At 45.1% G+C, this 22926-nt stretch overlaps 1 protein-coding gene across 1 annotated transcript in view; it reads left to right on the top strand.

Annotated features, from left to right (window-relative positions):
• Positions 1-22926, top strand: part of TNRC6B (trinucleotide repeat containing adaptor 6B) — a 512528-nt gene that overhangs the window by 297592 nt on the left and 192010 nt on the right. Inside the window, 3 exon segments of the mRNA XM_040359579.1 lie at positions 2456-2530; positions 5776-5821; positions 18060-18208. Of these exon segments, the coding sequence (XP_040215513.1) occupies positions 2456-2530; positions 5776-5821; positions 18060-18208 (270 nt within the window).

Here is a 22926-nt window from a genome sequence, read left to right as displayed (position 1 = left end):
GCAGGGGTGAGGAGGAGACAGGACGGAACAAACGGGGAGTGGTAGGAGTGATGCTGTACGAGAAGGAAGGAGCCAACAGGAGTACAAAATCTGACATCAGAAATGCAAGAGGGGGATTGAAGCAACCGGGGGGAGGAAAAAGGAAGAAAGGAGGAGAACGAACAAAATAAATTAAATAAAATAGTATTATGGGGTCCGGGCAATAGAGTATATGACAGGCGGCTGATAAATGACAGTTATATGATAGGCGGGTAATAACTTAGGATATTACGATATATGGGTGACAGAGAGGATGTGGGGGGGGGGCGGCGGCGGCGCACCACGCGCTGGAGGTATTAACTAAATGAGTGGACATTAGATTAACTGAGTGTAATTAAACTAATGGGGGATTACTGCACATAGGTAGTAATGTGAATGTAAGGGCATTTATATAAGCCATATTATAAGGATAGATGGAGCCGGTGGGCTAGGGATAAGGTTATGATAGAATAGTAAAAAAGGGGGGCGGGGAAAAAGGGGGGTTGGTGAGGGGGTGGGGACTGGCTGAAAAAACTCCTGCCCTGCAGTCTCAATGTGAAAGCCCGAGGGCTTTTACACTGAGGCGATGCGCTGGCTGGGCCGCTCCGAAAGTCCTGCCAGCAGCATCTTTGGAGCGATGAGAGTAGAGGTGTGTTTACCGCTCCTCCACCGCTCCTTCCCATTGAAAAAAATGGGACACCTCGGTAATACCGCCAGCAATGCGCTTCTGGAGAGGCGCATTGCCGGCGGTATTAACCCTTTCTTGCAGCCGAATACCGCCGCAATTCCAACGGTATAGCGCCGCTAAAAATAACGGCGCTATACCACCACCACACCTCCCGCCCTGGTGTGAAAGGGGCCTTAGTCAGCCAGAACAGCTTACTGAGGAGAAACAAGGAAGTGAGAAATTCTGGCAAATAAAACAAAGAAAAAAAACATTTAGAAGGGAAATTAAAGGAAAAGGTAAGTGAACCAACAATGCACTAGCTTAAAGGAACCTATTTAGAAAATAAAAAACTAACCTTTACAAGCCCTTTACTGCACAGTTGCACTTTTTAAGTGTCTAACACTAGCACCCCCTACTTCCCATCCAAGACTTGAAAATTGCTCTTTGCAGACGCTCTCCGTCCAATCTGACAGAGCTTGAGCTATTTTGCAAAGAAGAATTGACAAAAATTATCTCTCTCTAGATGTGCAAAGCTGGTAGAGACATACCCAAAAAGACATGCAGCTGTAATTGCAGCGAAAGGTGGTTCTACAAAATCTTGTCGGGGGTGAATACAAATGCACGCCACACTTTTCAGATATTTATTTGTAAAAAAATTGAAAAACCATTTATTTTCTTTCAACTTCACAATAATGTTCCACTTTGTGTTGGTCCAATCGCATAAAGTCCCAATAAAATACATTAACTTTTTGGTTGCAACATTACAAAATTTCAAGGGGGTATAAATACTTTTTCAAGGCACTGTAGATGGACTGATTTTTTTAAAGAAACTGGCAGGTGGTGAAAGATCTGTCAAACCTTTCTACCACCAACACTCACCACTCTATTGTAGGACTGTTGCAAATAGCAGGAGAGGCGTTTTCACATTCTCCATAGGAAAGTACGATCCATCACACAAACGTCCTAAGGCCCGCTTCACATGAGCGTCATCCATTCAGTCACATTTTTGCAGACTTGTTCAGTTTAAAAAAAACTGACCTTAAGACCTCTCTCACACCATTCATACATAGAAACTGCACAGATTTTGCTTGCAGCGACACAAGTTTACATTAGTTTTCATGCAAGTTTCAGGAGTTTTTATGCACATTGACATCTGTTATTATTCGCTTATATGTACTTCTTTTATGTGTCCAGTTCAATGTCACATTTATTTATTTTTTCTCCACACAGAAAAATGCATACACGTTGTAGATTCCTGCTCAGATAAAAAAATCTGCACGCGATATCAGTGTTGTGGTGTAAGAACAGGAACAGTGAGAACAATTGTTTTCTTTAAGCCCTTGTAAAACGCATGCAGAAAACCTGACGTCTCTGCTAAACTGATAAAGTCTGTTTCCATCTGTTTGCCCATAGGTGTGCAAAAGACGGTTGAAAAACTGACAAACTAAATGCCTGTGTGAAAGGGAAAAAACATGACAGAAAATAATATTGTATCTTTGTTCAAAGCTCTAGTTATTCATCCTTTATTAAACATTGCATCTCCTGATTGTTGCAAGAGATGCTCAAATCTGTTGTATTTTTTCTTTTATCTGGTTTGGCAACACTGACTTTAGACAACCATTTAAACCCACGCTTAAAAGACCTGGTTAGTTTTACTAAACATGGATAAAAGTTTAACTTGTGCTTTGTAAAAAAAAAAAAAAAGTTCTGTATGCATATTATATTGGAATGTTTTTGTTTTTACAAACATAAATGTCTTCTCTCTTGCAGGGTTCCCTTAAAGGAGGGAACAGTGATTCCTGGATAAATCCCTTGTCCAAGCAGTTCTCAAACATGGGATTACTGGTAAGATTTATAGTTGTGTTTTGTGTAGTGGGATTTTAGTTTAAAGCCTAAGTAAATCTTATCACCCCCACCAACATACAGTATACACTTTAAAAATATATGCTAGATCAGCCTTCAAAATTTCAACTCGCCTGCTCGCATTTTTTCGAGTGGAATTAAGAGGACTGCGAGTGCTCTGGCTCAGCTCAAGCGGGGAGGCTGGCCAGCTTGTCTCGTCTCGAGAGGGGGACAGGTCTGCTCAGCTCGGGCGGGGGGCCAGCTCTTCTCGTCACATGTGGGAAGTGGGTACGCTTGGCTCGGGCGGGGGGGGCGGGCCGGCCAGCTCTGCTTGTCACAGGCTTGTACCGGGCCAGCTCTGCTTGTCTCAGCCGGTGGCGGGTATGCTTGTCACAGCTCTTCCGGGGAGGCAGGCTGGATGGCTAGGATCAGCTCATGCAGTGGGGGAGTGTCCGCTCGACTTGGGAGGCGGACCGGCTGCCTCGGCTCGTCTGGTGCGGGGGCGGGTGGTAGATCAGGTGGGGAGGCAGGCTGGCTGGTTCAGCTCGGAAGACGGGCCGGCTGCCTTGGTTCAGGCAGTGGGCGTGTTTGGACTTTCCACCATCTGACAGTTCCTACGGAATTGCTGTTGATGCAGGAGCTGTTGCTAGCAAAGTCAGTCGATGTCTGACCACATGACAAGCTTGGGTATGCACTACCCTTTCTGCATTTTTAAATATCAGGTACCACAAAGCAGCTTGAAAAAGTACTGTTTTGTGCTGAAACATAGTGACATGGGTTTATCATTAGGTGTGTCATTTACATATTACTTTCACACATTTGTTGTGTCTAGAGAGGAGCACTTTCTGTCTGCTGGCACAATAAGTTTCCTTCCCAAAGTGCACCTGTACTTCTTCATGCTTGGCAAAGTAATAGTTTACAGTGTCCATCTCCCTTCTCCCCCAACTGCCCTTCTATTTCTGGGTATGTGAGAGCATGTACGTTTCTCCCCCTTTAAGCCACCAAACAGTCACTAGACTTAAAGCAGATCTCCACCCAAAAGGGGAAGCTCTGCTTGTTTGCTTGTTCACTTCCAAGGGCTTTCACACTGGAGCGGTGCGATGGCAGGGCGTCAGAAAAAGTGCTGCCAGCAGCTTCTTTGGAGCGCATTAGCAGCGGTGAACTCACTGCTGCTAATGCGCTTCTTCCAATTGAAACCATGGGCAGCGCTGCCGTTCCGCCGGCAAAACACCGCTGTTGCAGTGCATGGCCGGCGGTATTGACCCTATCTCGGCCGCTAGTGGGGGGTTAAAAGCGCCCCGCTAGCGGCTGAAATGTGCTGCAAATCCGACTGTAAAATAGCAGCGTTTTACCGCTGACGCTATGGGCAGCACCAGTGTGAAAGTAGTCTTAAGGTCTGGCTAGTAGCTCATGACTTGACATTTTGAGCCCTGTGCTAGATCACTGTGTGACTATTTTTAAAATGCATAATCATATAGGACCTACAGACCTTTGGTTATCCTCCTTTACCTTCAGGTAGGACGCTGGCAAAGCTTTTGGACACTCACCCCTTGGGTATATCCCCATGACCCTACTCCTACAGCCCACCAATTTTCCTCCAAAACCCTCTTCCCAATGAAGGGACACCCCCACTCCTGTGGGGGGGGGGGGGTTCTATAACAGTTTGCATCTCCCTGGGTAACAGACATCCCAGACCTGTATTCAATTGTTGATTTCAAAGGGGTACACAATTAAGTCCCAAACTCTACCCACTTACCTTTTTTTTTTCTCAGAGCAACCGAAAATTGCTCAAGGACAATCAGATTTGCAAAATGCCCTAAACCATCTCTTGTCCCTGTAAGTAGTTGTGCCAGTACTTCCGCAAGATCGGTTCAAAGGATTCTATTCAAAAATAGGTTATGGTACCAAAGGCCCAATGTGGATATTTGTCCTATTTTGGTCTTAATATTCCTCAACAAATTTCTCCAAATTTCCAAATTTTGCAGTGAATTTGCAAGGTCGATAACTGCCTCTGAGAATACCTACCCACCAGTGCCAATTCTGGCCTGTCTGGTCAAAATGATAGCACAAGAGGAAAGTGATGACTCTTTTTGCACCAAATTGGCCCAGAAGGACCTGGTAGACATACAGCTTCTAGTAGATAATCCCTTACCTTTTCCCAACAGGCAAGAACTTATATCTCGATAAGTCTGAGTCTGTTATTCCTACCTTGCTAATACCTAGAAAAGCCACTTCTAGAAAGATCTATTCTCGTACCTGAAAATTCTCCTTTGCCTGGTATATAAAGAGGAAGTAAACCCTGATGGGTTTTACTTCTTCTTTATTTCCCTGCAAAGGTAAAGCATAATGGGCTATTATGCATCATAAAAGTGGTTGTACAAGGTTCACAACCACTTTAACACAGGCACTTCAATCCCAGAGATTGTGCATCGCATTCTGGCCTTCCTACAATTAGGCCGTGAAAGAGAACTAGGCCTTTAACGCTCTCAATTCAACCCACTAGTTGAATGAAAAAAAAGACTCCATTTACAATCCACACATTCATTGTGGATGGGAATATCCTCCCTCTGTGGCTTTGCATTGTAGGGAGACTTCCCCCCTTTCAGGATACACTGGTTAGCATAGCCAGCGTTGTGGATTCTTCTGCAGCTGAACCTTTTGACTGCAAGGTTCTTCTATCATGAACTCATCAGGTCTGTTGATCTTTGTTGTTGGACTTGTTTGCACAGTATATTTGCCTAGTTGCTGGCCACCTTTCTCATTCATTGCTTGGAACGCCCCAGTGTCTATAAACACTTTGCCTGTGTCCTGTACGATTGGGATTAGACGAGTTTTGACTTGCCTGTAAGTTTCATATCTTGAGCTACAGTACAGGGCACAGGCCCCCCTGCCTTTCGTTACTCTGCATTGCTTGCTCCAAACCTGAGGACTCAGAGTGGGGCAGGGTTATAGGGGAGGCAAACAATGGGTATTTCGTTTAAAATCATTTCCAGTTTTGGGTCACCTGAAGGTATGACCCTATAACCCGGGGTCTTAGCCTGTGTCCTGTACTGTATTCCAAGGTATGGAATTTACTGGTTAGTGAAAAATCACAAATTTTTGTAGCTTCTTCTATAATGTCTGCTCTGATTAATTGTACTGTTGTCCATATTTATATGACAGAGTTGTAAAAACAATACTTGATAACTTGTCTCCAATTTAAAATTCATGGACAATTACGTAATCATTTCTTCTCAAATGTTGTACAGAGCCAAGTGGATGACCCATCTCCCAGTAAGATGGACCACCCTGTTGGTAAGTTTTTCTGCCTTTTGTTTGTGTGGTGCTTGAAAGTACTAATACCTATTTTACTGTACTTGAAAAATATAAGAAATTAACAATTTTATTGTCCATTGAGGGTCACTGTATTTGTAGATACCCTTAGAGTGGGGTTATACTTCTGTCTTTATAATGTTGGAAACACAAATTTTAGGCCAACACCCTTTATAACCCCACCTTCAACCGTCATGCCTAAGATTTTGCTAGTGTCCTAGGCGCTTGGATACTTGGCTCTGCAGAGAACAAATGTCTCCATTTTTTTTTTTTCTGTCCTTTTTTTTTTATTTTTTCTTCTTCTCCTTCTTCAAAACTCTTCAAAAAAGATAAATGTGTTCCCTGGGAATGCTTTCTTACTGGGGGGGGGGGGGGGGGGGGTGGTTTAACTGTAAGAAGACAGAAATGTGCGTTTCTGCTAAGCAGAATGGGAATCTGCCTTGTCTGCCTCTCTCGGAATGAACACCGGTCCAATCACAGCTGGAGCTGGTCGGCGGCACACACGCGCCCTAAACCCGAAGAAAAAAATCATGTATGTGGGGCGCTCCTCAAGCAGTTAAAAAACAATATACAGCAGGCAAAATAAGTATTGAACGCATCACCATTTTTCTAGGTATTTCTAAAGGTGCTATTAACATGAAATTTTCATCACACATTTGTAAAAACCCATACAATCTATACATACAAAGAAACAAATCTGTTCAGAAATGAAGTAATGTCTAATAAAATGAAATGACACAGGGAAAAAGTATTGAACACATTAGGAAAGGTAACATCTAAAAAGGCATGGAAAGCCAAGACATCAGCTGAAATCTATCAGTAATTAGAAAGCAATCCTACCCCTTGTCAATCTAAATTAATATCAGCTGGTTCAGTCTCAACTGATAGCTTATAAAAAGGTGTTTAACAAGAAACCTCTCTCTCAAGACTTTCACAATCTTATTGTTGCAAAACATACTGATGGCATTAGTTACAGAAGGATCTCTATACTTCTGAATGTTCCAGTTAGCACTGTTTGGGCCATAATCCAGAAGTGTAAAGAACATAATTTCACCAAAAGCCGGGCATGACTAGGTGCTCCTCGTAAGATTTCTAACAGAAGAGTGAAAAGAATTATCAGAAGAGTTGTCCAAGAGCCAAGGACCACTTGTGGAGAAATTCGAAAAGGGCTTGACAAATTTGCTTTGAATCTAAGAGCCAGCTAAAAATGTGCCCGAAGGTGTACTTATCCTTTAACCCTTTCACGGCCAGAGCCATTTTTACACAACCATTTTAGGCCTGAAGATTACATAAATCCCCCAAACATATATTTCTTTATCGTACACCACGGGACACAGAGTCTTTAGTCATTACATAGTGGGTTGTACAGTTTACCAAAAGGGGATTGGACACTGGCACAACCAATGAAAACAGGCTCCCTTCTATATAACCCCTCCCATAAGGGAAGTACCTCAGTTATTTCACCAGTGTCTAATGTGAAGGGCACGAGAAGGATGTGCTAAGAAGGAGCTCTGTTGAATGATCCATCCGGGGGTTAAGGAGCTATGCCACCGGGTCCATCCAAAGTGCTTATTAATTGCGCCAAACGGATGGTACCCGAGCCTCGAATAAGACAGAGGCCGTGCCTGTAATGGCTCTCTTTGGAGGTCCGGGCTCTGGGATCCAGCACTTTCGCAAATTTAAAATGTGCAAAAGTATTTTGGCAGTCTTTTACAAGGCCCAGGGAAGAGGTCTCTTTTAAGTAGGAACCCATACCCCTGAAGGTTGGCACAACACTACCTGCCGTGAGGGGTAAAGATTGGTACTGTCTGGTCTTGGCAGTCCTATGGTGTGGATAAGGTAAGTGGGAAAAAGTCTAAGTTTTAGAACTTTCCCCCCTTTTTTTAGTAGCACTGTCTTGCCTGAAACCGCCACCGCCAGGGAGTAAAGAGTTAGAGTTCCACTCACCATGTCAGGAATGAAAGCTCAGTGTGAATTTGCACTTCCTCCGCTGCAGGGCTCTGCAAGGCAGAAATGTGGTCTCTTCCCAGGCAGCGCCTATCTTCAGAGGTGCATGGATGTCTGCATGAGGTCATGTTGCCTCTCTCCCCCACGCCGCCAATCCCCATGGGCACGCTTTTCACTCCTTAAGCCACGGCAGGAGCAGAAAGGGGGCATGGTCACGCGAGCGGGCACGACGGCATGCGTGCCGCTCTACTGCTCATGCACGAGGCGGAAAAAGTTGAAATCGGCCTCAGACGCCTGACAGACTCCACAGGAAGAGACACAGCAGCTGGGGGCACAAGTTTTCTAGGTGGTTGGATTTCAGGCACTTTAAAGGCACCTACTCAGCATTAGACTGTGTGATAGTTGCTTACATTATGTAGAAGCGTAGTCGGGGGACGAGCCAAATGTCAGTAGCAAAGATACGGTCGGTAGAAAGAGAGACAGGAGCAAGATATTGGCTGGTGAAGGCACAATATTTTGGCAACCAGGAAGTGCAGGGACATTGCTTTTATAGGAAGTTCATGGGAGGAGCAAAGGGTTCAAGATTCAAGGCAAACAAGATTCAAGACAAGATCATTCAAGGAACTATCCAAGGAGCTGTCCAGCATTCCAGGTGGCTCAGCAAGCAGAGTCACCACCAGACACACCAGAGGTCCCAGGTTCAAGCCTAGGTCCTAACAGTACTCCCCTCCTCCCAGGATGTCCCCTGGATGTTTTAGGGCCAGGTTTCTGAGGAAACCTCTGGTGAAATCCCCTTTTTAATCTAGGGGCTTGAACATTGTTTTCAGGCTCCCAAGAATTTTTTCTTCTGGCCCATATCCTTCCCATTGAACCTAATATTGCAATTTGTTCCTAGAGATCCTGGAGTCAAGAATGTTTCCCACCACAAATCCTTCTTCACCCTGTACCCCAACAGGTGGAGAAGGAGGATGGATTCTTCAAGAAAAAGTATTTTCATGAAACTGTTTGAGTAGCGATATATGAAAAACAGGGTGATTCCTCATATTGTCAGGAAGTTTTAGGCGAAAAGTGACCAAGTTGATGTAAGCAGAAATCTCAAAAGGTCCAATAAACTTTTGACCCAACTTAGCACATGGAACCTGAACCTTTAAATTTTTGGTAGATAAGCAAACTTTGTCACCTACCTGAAAGGTTGGAATAGACAGCAGCCTTCCTGTAATATTCCTGTGCCTCCTTCAATGTATCAGTCAATTTCTCCTGGATCGAATGTAAAGAAGTTAGTCTGTTGGTAACAGCAGGAATTTAAGTTGAGAAAGGGAGGTCAGGAATAAGAACTGGATGATACCCGGTGTTTAGGAAAAATGGGCTTTGGGAAGTGGAGCTATGTTTAGAGTTATTATAAGCAAATGCCCTAGGAAGGTAGTCCACCCAGTCATCCTGGAGATAACTCGCGAAACATCGAAGGTATTGCTCCAGAATTTGATTGGTCCTCTCGGTCTGACCATTAGACTGCAGATGAAAATCTGAGGCCAGATTAATTGTTACACCCAAAGCTGAGCAAAAACTTCTCCAAAATTTTGAGGTAAACTGTACCCCTCTGTCAGACACCACATAATCAGGAATTCCATGAAGTTTAAGAACTTCTCTAACCATTACATCAGCAGTATTTTCGGCAGAGGGTACCCCTTAACTGGAATAAAATGAGCCATCTTAGTGAGACGTCAACCACTACCAGAATGGTGGCCATCCCTTTTGAAAGAGGAAGGTTGACCACAAAGTCCATAGACTTGATGGAACAGGCAGTGGTAGAAGTAACCCCAGAGGAGAAGATCGGGGTGTCTTATTGCGAGCACAGGTTAGACATGAAACCACATATCTCTTTACATCTTTCTTGTACTCAGGCCACCAAAAGGAACGTGATAAGAGTTATTCTGTCTTAGAAACCCCAAAATGACCAGCAAGTTTAGAGTCGTGTACCAACCTGAAGACTTCTACCCGAACTGATTCAGGTACATAGAGGCAATGTGCTTGAGTCCAAAAACCATTGTTGTACTTGAGGTTAATGTCTTTAGGAGGATTATTAAGAAGTTGGTCATTCTCATACCCCTCCTTGAGGAAATTTAGAAATGTCTTTGAACTTGTGGCCCCTAGAAAGTTCTTTTGAGGCAGGATTGTACATTCAGAGTTGCTTTCCTGGCGAGGACCAGGCAACATCCGTGATAAGGCATTGGCCTTACTATTCCTTGACCCAGGGCGGTATGGGATAACAAAATTGAACCTGGAGAAGAAAAGGATCCAACGTGCTTGTCTAGATGACAACCTTTTAGCAGACCTAATAAATTCAAAATTTCTATGATCGATGCAAACGGTTACAGGGTGCTTAGCCCCTTCCAGCAGATGCCTCCACTCAGAAAATGCTTCCTTAATTGCCAGCAGCTCCTTGTTTCCAATGTCATAATTCTTCTCGGCTGAAGACATGAGTCGAGAGAAATAAGCGCAAGGATGAAGCTGCATTTTTTCTCAAATTCGCTGAGAAAGAATAGCTCCCACAGCAGAATTAGAAGCATCAACTTCTACGATGAAAGGTAGTTCTGGATCTGGATGTACCATTATTGGTGCAGAAGTGAAGAGAGTTTTCAGTTTACTAAAGGCAGCCTGTGCCTCAGGTGACCACAAAAAGGTCATCCCTTTCTTTGTCAGCTATGTAATTGGAGCAATTACCTTGGGGAAATTCCTTATAAATCTTCTGTAAAAGTAGGCAAATCCAACAAATCGCTGTATCTCCTTAACATTCCTAGGGACAGGCCAATCCACCACTGCTTTGATCTTATCAGAATCCATGCTTACCCCTTCAGAAGAGATTATGTATACCAAGAACTGGATCTGAGTATATCAAACTAGAGAAATGCGAGTTTGAACAAAAAGTTGATTCCGCCTTAATCTCTCAAACAATACAGACATGCTTGCAGTGTTCTTCCAAAGTATCAGAGAAAATCAGAATGTCATCCAAATATGCTATTACAAACTGATCAAGCAAATCTCGAAAAGCATCATTAATAAAATGTTGAAAAGTTGCAGGAGCATTGCAAAGCCCAAAGGGCATGACCAAAGACTCAAAATGTCCATATCTGGTTCTGAAAGCAGTTCTCTATTCATCTCCGGGACAAAAGCGGACAAAGTTGTATGCCCCCCGTAAATCTAATTTGGTAAAGAGCTTGGCGGAGCGGAGTCTCTCAAGCGTTTCTGGAATCAGTGGGAGTGGATAGCGATTCTTAATTGTGATCCTATTTAAATCTCTGTAGTCAAAACATGGACGCAGGGCGGAGTCCTTTTTCACCATGAAGAATAAGGCTGCCCCAGCAGGAGAGGTTGAGTGTCTGATGAAACCCTTCTCTAGATTCTCATTAATCCACTCTTTGAGCACCTTCAGTTCAGGTTCTGATAAAGAATAAAGGCGCCCAAATGGTATTTCTGCCCCTGGAAGCAATTCAATGGGACAATCATAAGAGCGATGAGGAGGCAGCTGATCTGCGTTCTTTTTATCACAAACGTCCCGAAACTCAAGATATTGTGTAGGTAGCTTGTCGTATGACTTAATAGTTGCCAAAGCTGCTTGTAAATCTTGGGTTGGTGCAGGGCTTATTTGATAAGATTCTTGGCAATTTTTTTTGCAATGGTAAGATGTAAAGCTTAAAGAACGTGTCTCTCAGTTGATGGAGGGATTATGGATAGAGAACTAAGGAATGCCTAGGATAATAGGGAACTTGGGTGATGTGATCAGCTCAAAGCTGATAGTCTCCTGATGGTCAGTCTCAATTAGGAGTTTAAAAGGGATGGTCTCGTGGGTAACTGCTCCTGAAGACAAAGGTGAGCCATTCACAGTTTCCATATCAATAGGGGCGAGTATTTCTTATTTGAATATTATTACTTTGGGCAAATTCGATGTCCATGAAGTTTCCCCCGGCCCCTGAGTCCAGCAAGGTATTTCATTGCTTTCAACAATGAGCCTTATTGGGATGACAAAATGTGTTGATAAAGAATTAACTTTGCTTCCTGAATCAAAGGAGAGATGGACTGAGAAATTGAGTTTTTGTTCAGATACTGTAATATCCGTTGCTGCAATTGTTATTTTAAATTTATTGGGACAATTAACTGCATAATGTCCAGAGTCTCCACAATAAAGACATAAGTTCTGAACATCGTCTTTCTTTCTTCTGAGGAGTAATAGATCTTTTAATAGCATCCACCTGCATAGGTTCAGGAGTGTCAGAATCAGGAAAAACTCTTGGACCCTTAGGAGGATACTGAGTAGTAGAAAAATGCATGCCACCATTACTGCCTAATATTCCCAGTCTCTCCTTTCTCCTTTCAGTAAGTCTCTGATCAATTCGAATACATAGTTTAATAAAAAGCCTTGAGGTCGTCAGGACGTTCTACTCTGGCAAGCTCATCTTTTACTTGTTCCGAGAGTCCTTGACGGAACTGACTCTTTTGTGCTGCTGGATTCCAATTGGTATCTGAGATCCAACGTCGGAATTCAGTTGTGTACTCTGCAACAGAGCATCTACCCTGCCGTAAGTTGTGCAATTTTACTTCAGCAGTAGCGCAGCGGTTAGGATCATCGAAAACTTGGTTCATCGCAGTCACAAAATAATCTAAATTATCCAGGACGACATCATCTTTCTCCACATAAGGGAAGGCCCAGGCTAAAGCTTCCTCTGTCAGGAGGTTGATAATAAACAGCACCTTTTTCCTGTCAGAAGTAAATGCAGCAGGTTGCATCTGAAAGTATATACGACATTGGAGGTCGACCGATATGGGTTTTTCTCTGGCCGATATTTAGAAATAGGGGCGGCCGATGGCCGATATATGATGCCGATTTTTGCGGCCGATATTTTGGACCGATTTTTTAATTGGGATGCATTGTGGAGGGGGATGGATGGATGGTGCTGGGCGTGGAATGCGTTGTGGAGGGGGATAGATGGATGGTGCTGGGCGTGGGTGGGGGGTGGAGGGATGGTGCTGGCCGTGGGTGGGGGATATGTTGTGGAGGGGGATAGATGGTGCTGGGCGTGGGTGGGGGATGGATGGATGTGCTGGCCGTGGGTGGGGGAAAGTGTTGTGGAGAGGGATAGATGGATGGTGCTGGGCGTGGGTGGGGGATGGATGGTGCTGGCCGTGGTTTAGGGGATGTGTTGTGGAGGGGGATGGATGGATGGTGCTGGCCGTGGGTGGTGGATGCGTTGTGGAGGGGGATAGATAGATGGATGGTGCTGGCCATGGGTGGGGGATGCGTTGTGGAGGGGGGATTGATAGATGGTGCTGGCCGTGGGTGGGGGATGGATGGATGGTGCTGGCCGTGGGTGGGGGATGCGTTGTGGAGAGGGATGGATGATGCTGGCCTTGGGTGGGGGATGGGTTGTGGAGGGGGGATGGATGGATGGTGCTGGCCGTGGGTGGGGGATGTGTTGTGGTGGGGGATGGATGGAGCTGGCCATGGGTGGGGGATGCATTGTGGAGGGGGATGAAGATTGAGTTGCATTGTGAAAATGGATGAGGGTGAGAGTTGCATTGTGAAGAGGCTCATATCCACCCAGAGTCATCCTCATTCATTTTCACAATGCAACTCAATATCAGCTTGTCAGCCTCAGTCAGTTGTCCCATCGAAGGAGTCTGCAGGGGGCACCGCAGCACACTTTACGTTTTTTACTTGCCCTCCATCCATGCAGGGAAGGAAAAGGAGGTAGTGCTGGCCACGATCACCTGACAGGGCCCAATCAGTACATCCATCCCCAGTCCAATCCATGAGGGCCCATCCTCTGACATAATCCTGCCAGGCACCCCTCTTCTACATATGTTCCTTCCCAGACAAGATCCCAGTGGATGCACCCCCCCCTTCATATATAATGTATAGGTCCATCATACATCCTCTCACTGCTGTCAACTCATCATCTGAAGATCTCTATCCTCTGACAGCTCACCCCCATCCTTTAATGGGCACTCCCTGTCTCCCCCACCCTATGATGGGCTCTCCCTCCTGTCTCCTCAGCACCCCCTGGTCCGATGTGATGGAAGGCCCGGCTCCTGCAGGGCTCGGCCCCCCACCCTGTGGCACACAATGGCGGTCGGTGTGTATGAGAAATGAATGGAGGGTTGGTTGGATGGGCTGGCTGTGGATGCCAGTGTGGGAGGAGTAAGGAGAGGGAAGGCACACTCACCATCGCTCCTCTTGATCTCCACATAGATCCTGACCTGGATCTTGCCAAAGCTTCCTGCCATGCTCCGCTCAGCTCCCCTCCCCTCCAGGTCAGCGCTGCCCCGGCAGTGTTACTAGTTAGACAGGGGGCAGCGTCTCGGGCTTGTGACATGTTTGATCATCATGCTTTCTTCCTCAGCTACAGCCCGCCGAGGTAGGGGGCAGGGCTGGGCGGTGCTACTGAAACTTGTTTCTCTTCTCTATAGGGGACGGCGCAGGTGAATTATTTCTTGTGTTGCTGTAGGTGGAACGGGCACTTGAAAGCAGGGTATAGCTGCCGAAAATCGGCCTAATTTTCACAATAATCGGCTGATGCCGATTTCTTAAAAACGGACAAATTTCAGCCGATATATCGGTCGACACTCTACACGACATTGATTAAGGAACCCTCTATAATGGCGGCGGTCTCTGTTAAACTTAAGTGGTAGGGGCATTTGTGCATTAGTATCTACGGCAGCAGTATTTCGGTCACGAAAGTCACGCAATTGTTTATTCAGATCAAGGATTTCCTCTTGTAGTGCTTTCACTTCAATTTGTAACTTAGACATTTTTTCCTGGTAGTTGACACCAAACGTCTGCAACTCAGCGATTTGCACCCTGAGAGGAGCTACAGAAGCTGCTACAATGGCCTCCATGTTTTGGGCCAGAATATTCTGTCACGGTCTAGAGTCAGGCTCAGAGGCCAGTAGCTATAGCAGCAGAGCAGATATACACACAGGTCACCCTGGCTGATGACATGGGTTCACCTGAGGTGTGGGGTCTAAGCACTAACCGGTATTCACCAGAGCTCCTGATGGTGAAGATGGGCTTTGCTGCGTGTTAGTGCCAGGTCGCGGCCCTCAGGATAGCCCCACCAGGAGGCGAGCAAGCCGGGTTCCAGAAGCAGATATAACAGGGATCAAACAGAAGCGTAGTCGGGGAACGAGCCAAAAGTCAGTAACAAATGGTTGCAGGCTGGGTTTCAGCAGAAGCGTAGTCGGGGGACGAGCCAAATGTTGGTAGCGAATAGTAGCAAAGATACGGTCGGCAGCAAGAGAGACAGGAGCAAGATATTGGCTGGTGAAGGCACAATATTCTGGCAACCAGGAAGTGCAGGGACATGGCTTTTATAGAAAGTTCATGGGAGGAGCAAAGGGTTCAAGGCAAACAAGATTCAATACGAGATCATTCAAGGAACTGTCCAAGGTGGCTCAGCAAGCAGAGTCACCACCAGACACACCAGAGGTCCCACGTTCAAGCCTAGGTCCTAACACATTGACAATTGAAAAGGCAATATGGTGTTTCATGGTACAGTATAGACTTACTCAAAAATATTAATTTATTATACAAAACATAAGTGTTAAAACACGGGCACCCAATTCTCTCACATAAAATGGAAAAAAGATATTGCAGAATTTTTTCAATCCATTTAGGGAAACAGTTATCCAGTTGCAAACTCTACATGTTTCACGGTGACCCGCTTCTTCAGGAGTATACTCTCAGAGAATATTAAACCTCAAAGAAAAACATATACAATAAGCCAACACGACGTCCTGATCCAGTGGGGGCCTGTGTTGTACCATATACCTTCCACTTCTTAATAATACAGGGAGTGCAGAATTATTAGGCAAGTTGTATTTTTGAGGATTAATTTTATTATTGAACAACAACCATGTTCTCAATGAACCCCAAAAACTCATTAATATCAAAGCTGAATATTTTTGGAAGTAGTTTTTAGTTTGTTTTTAGTTTTAGCTATTTTAGGGGGATATCCGTGTGTGCAGGTGACTATTACTGTGCATAATTATTAGGCAACTTAACAAAAAACAAATATATACCCATTTCAATTATTTATTTTTACCAGTGAAACCAATATAACATCTCAACATTCACAAATATACATTTCTGACATTCAAAAACAAAACAAAAACAAATCAGTGACCAATATAGCCACCTTTCTTTGCAAGGACACTCAAAAGCCTGCCATCCATGGATTCTGTCAGTGTTTTGATCTGTTCACCATCAACAATGTGTGCAGCAGCAACCGCAGCCTCCCAGACACTGTTCAGAGAGGTGAAAAAATAAAAAAATAAAAAATAAATCTGCGCTATCGGGGTAAACAAGCAGCTACATACAATCCAGTGAAAAAGGAAAGAAATACAAACAAAAAATCCAAAAAATGCAGTGCTGAGAAATAACTGGTGAAAGGACAGTAATGTCTATGTTAAACACACATAAATATAAACAAAAAAATGTGAGTCCATGATGTGTAGATAAATGGTGAAAAATAATAATGGTGGAGCACTGAAGAAGGTGTCTTCCAGAAACTGGCAGTAGGACTGGGAGTTGAGCTTGACTCCATCCTCAACCCGAAAAGGCCCTACAAGCTCATCTTTGATGATACCAGCCCAAACCAGTACTCCACCTCCACCTTGCTGGCGTCTGAGTCGGACTGGAGCTCTCTGCCCTTTACCAATCCAGCCACGGGCCCATCCATCTGGCCCATCAAGACTCACTCTCATTTCATCAGTCCATAAAACCTTAGAAAAATCAGTCTTGAGATATTTCTTGGCCCAGTCTTGACGTTTCAGCTTGTGTGTCTTGTTCAGTGGTGGTCGTCTTTCAGCCTTTCTTACCTTGGCCATGTCTCTGAGTATTGCACACCTTGTGCTTTTGGGCACTCCAGTGATGTTGCAGCTCTGAAATATGGCCAAACTGGTGGCAAGTGGCATCTTGGCAGCTGCACGCTTGACTTTTCTCAGTTCATGGGCAGTTATTTTGCGCCTTGGTTTTTCCACACGCTTCTTGCGACCCTGTTGACTATTTTGAATGAAACGCTTGATTGTTCGATGATCACGCTTCAGAAGCTTTGCAATTTTAAGAGTGCTGCATCCCTCTGCAAGATATCTCACTATTTTTGACTTTTCTGAGCCTGTCAAGTCCTTCTTTTGACCCATTTTGCCAAAGGAAAGGAAGTTGCCTAATAATTATGCACACCTGATATAGGGTGTTGATGTCATTAGACCACACACCTTCTCATTACAGAGATGCACATCACCTAATATGCTTAATTGGTAGTAGGCTTTCGAGCCTATACAGCTTGGAGTAAGACAACATGCATAAAGAGGATGATGTGGTCAAAATACTCATTTGCCTAATAATTCTGCACTCCCTGTATACTTCACTGTGCTTCTACTTTATCCCGGAGATCTTTTCACCATACCTTGCCACTCATAGTTGATTGTTGGTTCAGTTGCACTACCAGGGACTGAAATGCTCCAGGAAAGCTATTTTCATGCCCAAATAATCAAAATTAATATAGCTGATCAGTTAAAAGTCTATTGCTTTGTGTGCCATTGAGATTATTTTTTTTAGGAGGGGGTGGGGGTGAACATTTTTCAAAAAAATGTACTTGGATGTTATAAGTTGCTCTAAGTAAATACAACTGGATAAAACAAAAATGTTGTCTGTCTTTCTTTCAGGCTACAAAGCAACAACATTTTATTATTGTAAGGGGGAGAGAGTCTTTTCTATACCACCCCCTGTATGTATCAGTTCGTCATTTAAGCTTATGACCTCAGGGCAGGGTTTCCCCCTTTCCAGTCAAAGCGCATTTACCTATGTCAGTTAGTGCTTCATGGGCTTATCGGCATCGGGCATCTGCTGCTCAGATTCGAAAGGCTGCTACCTATTCACACATTTTAAAGTTTTGCCAGTTGGTGGTTCAAGCTTTAGCTGATGTCTGCTTTGGTCATAAACTCCTTCAGGTGCGGTTGTAGACTTTCTTGTGCCACCCTTGTTAACTTGTCAATTTGTGCCTTGTGAGCCTGGTAGCCTTTTGTTTCCTGTTGTCCACCCCTATATTAAACTGCTTTTAGATGTCCCCCTGTTTCAGGATACTATCCTGTGTCCCAATCTGTGTATGCAGTAAAAAAAAACGAAATGTCTAAGAATTGCTAGATTCTTGTGTGTCTCGGTGGACTTCAAGAAATAGATTTTATGAAGTATAAAATATATATTATTTTGCTTTACCCACAGGTGTCCTTCCAGAAAAGAAGTTTGAGGCAGACAAGAGGGGAGTTAATCTCGGGGACTTTAATGACATGATGCGGAAGGACCGGTCCAGTTTCCGTCTGCCCAATTCCAAAGAGATGGGAGCCGCAGACAGCGGGCCTTATTTTGAGAAGGTGTGTATTCCTAATTTTTATTGTTTAGTGCCTGTGGTTTAACTTTAAAGCGACATTACAGCCTTGTTTAAAAAAATAAACCCCAGAAACAAACATGTTATACTTGCCTGCTCTGTGTCATAGTTTTGCACGGAGCACCCCGCATACTCCTCTTCTCTGGTCAGATGCTGGTTCTCCGCAACTTGCTGTGGGGGCATGCAAGCAGGCACACTACTGCTCTGTGTTTTCACTCACACACAGAGCCGTGGCTCGGCCCTGCCCCCTCCATTTCCTGATATCGCTGGCGATAATTGAGAGCAGCGCAAGCCAATGGCTCTCGCTGCTGCCAAAAGCCAATCAAGGGTGCGAGTCCCAGGAGAGGCATGGGTCTCGTGGACATCGCTGGATCGAGAAGGTAAAAAACCTTGTGCCTTTACAACCACTTTAACTACACAAAACACCATAATTTCTGGTAGAAGTGATGATTTACATTGAGATTTACATCTATCCTAGTTGTAAAGGCTATAGCCTGCAATGTTGATCAGTGTACTCTGGGGGAGTCTCCCTGTTGTCAGAACACAATAGCTTAGCGGGAGGATTCCCTCATCCACATGTGCGGCTGAGGGAATTGGGTCACTTTCTCTCTGATCCATTTATGAGTTGCAATAGGCGGGCCATACACCATACAATTTTCTTATTCAATTTTCTTTAGATTTACCTTCAACCTTGTAGTGCAAGGGCCTGCCCGATTGCATACAAATTAAGTGTTTATGTTTGACCATATGTTGAAATGAGAAGCGATCTACAAACACCGGGAACTCCTGAGAACGGCTCCTCTCACTGTAATCTCGCGTGATGTACCAGGATTACAGTATGAGGAAGTGAAAAATACAAAAGTTGAACACGATCAGCACACATTATACACCACATAAAATAATAAAGTTACATTCCCACCAAACAATATACATTAACCTAATTATTAAAAAACATTATTTTTATCAATATTTAAAGATCATACATGTGCCTATTTAAATGTGAATGGCGTATAGTAAATAAATGGAATCCCACATATGTAATGCAGCTATACACCATTCATATAAATGAAAAATACATTTATAACCATTTTTATTATTTTTTTTTTAATAAAGTATACAAATATAAACCCTGTATAACTGTAATAGAACAGTCCATGGGTAAAACCATATTTTAGGGTTTACAATTTTTTTTTTTTTTTTACTAATAAATTACAAATGATTTAAAAATGACTTTAATAATAGCATTTTAATGCAGGTAGAATAATATATATATATATATATATATATATATATATATATATATATATATATATATATATATATATATATATATATATATATATATATATATACACATTCATATGCTATATGATGTGTGTATATATGTATATGTGTGTGTGTATATATATATATATATATATATATATATATATATATAGGACATCCGAAGCGGTGACTCAGACTGTGTTCGCCATGCTGGGGTCAGCGTTGCGGCCGTTAGTGGCTGTGACTTTGGTGTCTCAGACACTCCACTGAATGGGCTAAACTCTTTCACCAGGCAGTGGTGGAGCATCAGCTCCCACAGGAAATTGTGACACTGGCCGACCAGCAGGTGCAGGGTCTGGTGTACGTATGTGATGCAATCCTGGATGCGACGCCTTTAATCTCCTGGGCCTCTGTATCCGTGGTGATCTTGCACCGCCTGATATGGCTGAAATGCTGGTCCGCTGACCAAGCTTCTAAGAAAGCTCTGACAGATTTGCCTTTCAAAGGTGGGAGGCTCTTTGGTGCTTCACTGGACGACATTATTAAGGATGTCACTGGAGGTAAGAGCACACTTCTACCTCAGTCCTCCAAGGGTAAAGGGCCGCCCCGTAAGCCGGGGCCTTCCTTCCCCGCACAAAATCTGTATTTTCATCAGTCAGGGCCCAAGCCGATAAAGGCTCAACTGGGGGACAGAAGCGTCCCTGGGTGCGCAAGCAATCCAAGCCCGCAAACAAATCGGCTTCCGCATGAAGTTTTGCCCCACACGATACTTGGGTGGGGGGACGTCTTCGCAGGTTCACAGCTCGCTGGACCTTCCTGCTTTCTGACCAGTGGGTTTGAGAAGTGGTCTCTTCAGGGTACAAGATCGAGTTTCTTTTTTGTCCACCAAACAGATTGTTTCCCTCAAATCTTCCTCTCCTACCGTCTCGTAGGACTGCCCTGACTGTGGCTCTCCCCTTTGGCCTAGCATCAGCACCAAGAGTTTTCACCAAGGTGCTCCCTCCGATTCTAGATTTGCTGAGACAGCGAGGCGTTGCCGTCGTAGGTTACTTAGACGATCTTCTTCTGAGAGCTGCTTCCAGCTCAGAATTAGAGGAGGACGTGTCTATAGCCAGTCAGACTCTTCAAGACTTTGGATGGATATTGAACCTCCAGAGATCGATGTTGGTTCTGACTCAGTGCCTAGAATACCTGGGGCTGATTCTGGACTCATCAGAGGCGAGAGTTTTTCTCCCTGCAGAGAAATTGTGAGGTCTTTAACATCCGCAAATGGTTGTTTCTGTATGAGAGTCCTCATTGTCTCTGGATCTTCAAATTTAGGTAAGTCGCCTAGTCAGGGCCTCTTTGACTTAGTGGCTGACATCCCCTGGACTTCAGTCCGGGAAGTCTTTCCTTCCTTTCCACTGGACTGTAATCATGATGGACGCCAGCCTGACCAGTTGGGGGGGGAGTCTGGGGGGTTCAGTCGGCCCAGGGACTCTGGAAGAATCTCTCCTACCGATCAATGTCCTTGAGTTTCGAGCGATCAGACTGTGCCTCTCCAAGTGGTCGCAGAGACTTCAAGGGCGTCCCGTCAGGATCCAGTTGGATAACGCCACGGTGGTGGCTTATGTTAACCACCAGGGAGGAACAAGGAGCTCAGCCGAAGCGTCGTTCACATTCTAAGATGGGCCTAAAGGAGCGTACCGGCTATATCGGCTGTTTACATTTCGGGCGGACTATCTGAGTCGCCAGATGCTGGACCAAGGGGAATGGTCGTTGCACCCGGAAGTTTTTCAACTCCTTTGTCAGAAATGGGGCACACCAGATGTAGATCTCCTGGCCTCTCGACTCAATCGCAAGGTGTCAAGGTTTGTGGCCAGGTCCAGGGATCCCTGGGCAGACGCGTTGGTGGCTCCATGGGGTCAGTATCGGCTAATTTATGCCTTTCCCTCAATGAAATTGTTTCCTGGTCTGCTCTGCAGAGTGGAGGCCGAGGGGTTGCCAGTGATTCTAATCGCCCCAGACTGGCACCGGCGTCCATGGTACACCGACCTCGTGAGGCTGGTAGCAGGCGCTCCTTGGCGTCTGCCAATGCGGGAGGACCTTTTGTCTCAAGGTCCAATACTTCATCCTGCTTTACAGTCGCTGGCTTTAATGAAAGCCAGGTACTAAGGGACCGTGGTCTGTCGGATTCGGTGATCTCCACCATGTTGAGGGCCCTGAAATCTTCTTCCTGGAAGATCTACCATCGCACCTGGAAGGCATACATCTCTATGTGTGAAGAGATGGCTTGGCGCCCACAGCACTATTCGGTTTCTTGGATCCTGCTGTTCTTACAGCACGGAGTGGATCAGAAACTTGCCTTAAGCACTATTAAGGGGCAGATTTCAGCCTTGGCTGTCTTCTTCCAACGGCCCCTGGCAGCTCACTCTCTGGTTAGTACATATGTACAGGGGTCCGACACGTGATTCCCCCGATTTAGACCACCGCTTCCTCCGTGGGACTTGAATCTGGTGCTCTCGGTACTTAAGGAACCTCCCTTTGAGAACATCAGGGAGATTCCTCTTTTAACGCTTTCTCAGAAAGTTGCTTTTCTAGTTGCCATTACATCGGTCAGAAGGGTTTCAGAATTGGTGGCCTTGTCTTGCAAGTCACCTTACTTGGTCCTCCATAAGAATAATGCAGTAGCCCTCTTTCCTTTTATAACTGGTGGCCCGCGGAGCCCTCTGATGTGGCTCGCGACCTCCTGCTCTGGAATGGCGTGTTGGCATGCAAAGATCGCAGGTTGCCGACCCGCCATACCGCAGCATCAGTGTTGTGATATGAAGCATGGTGGTAGAGGAAGAAATCGACTGCGGAGCAGAGCCCCATAAGCTGATGCTTCCTCTACAGCGCCAGCTTTTGCCACAGGCGGAGTCTATGGCAAAGTTCAGCTAGCACGCAGGATAAACACGCAGCACATCAGTGTGAAAGCAGTCTTAGGCCCTTTTCACACGATCAGCCCGACCCGAATGGGACCCTCAATTCACCTCTACAGATGTCCGTTTACGCCCGTCTACCTCCAATCCGAAAAACATTTGTCCCCTTCCATCTGGGTGGATCTGAGGGCCTATAGAGTAGCCGTGACCTGTCGTCCGTCTGCGCCGCTGATTGTGGCCCGTGACTGGTTTGACTGGTTACCAAGTTGCTTAAGTGGCCCTCGCTCTTCAAAAGGTTGGGCACCCCTGCTTTATAAGGTAGTTTGGGCTTTTCACCTAAACAAGGACATTGTACTTCCATCCTTGTGTCCTCGGCCGTCGCATCCCAAGGAGGTTGCGCTACATACTTTGGACGTGGTACGGGTGTACCTGTCGGATACGACTCCGTCCCGGAGATCTGATTTACTGTTTGTGTCGGTGTCTGGTCCACAGAAGGGCCTGGTGGTCTCGTCTGCCACCATTTCTAGGTGGATCAGGC

Source organism: Rana temporaria, chromosome 7, assembly GCF_905171775.1.
Source record: "Rana temporaria chromosome 7, aRanTem1.1, whole genome shotgun sequence".
NCBI lineage: Eukaryota > Metazoa > Chordata > Amphibia > Anura > Ranidae > Rana > Rana temporaria.
The sequence above is the reverse complement of the archived record's forward strand: the minus strand, read 5'-3'. Positions and strand labels throughout refer to the sequence as shown.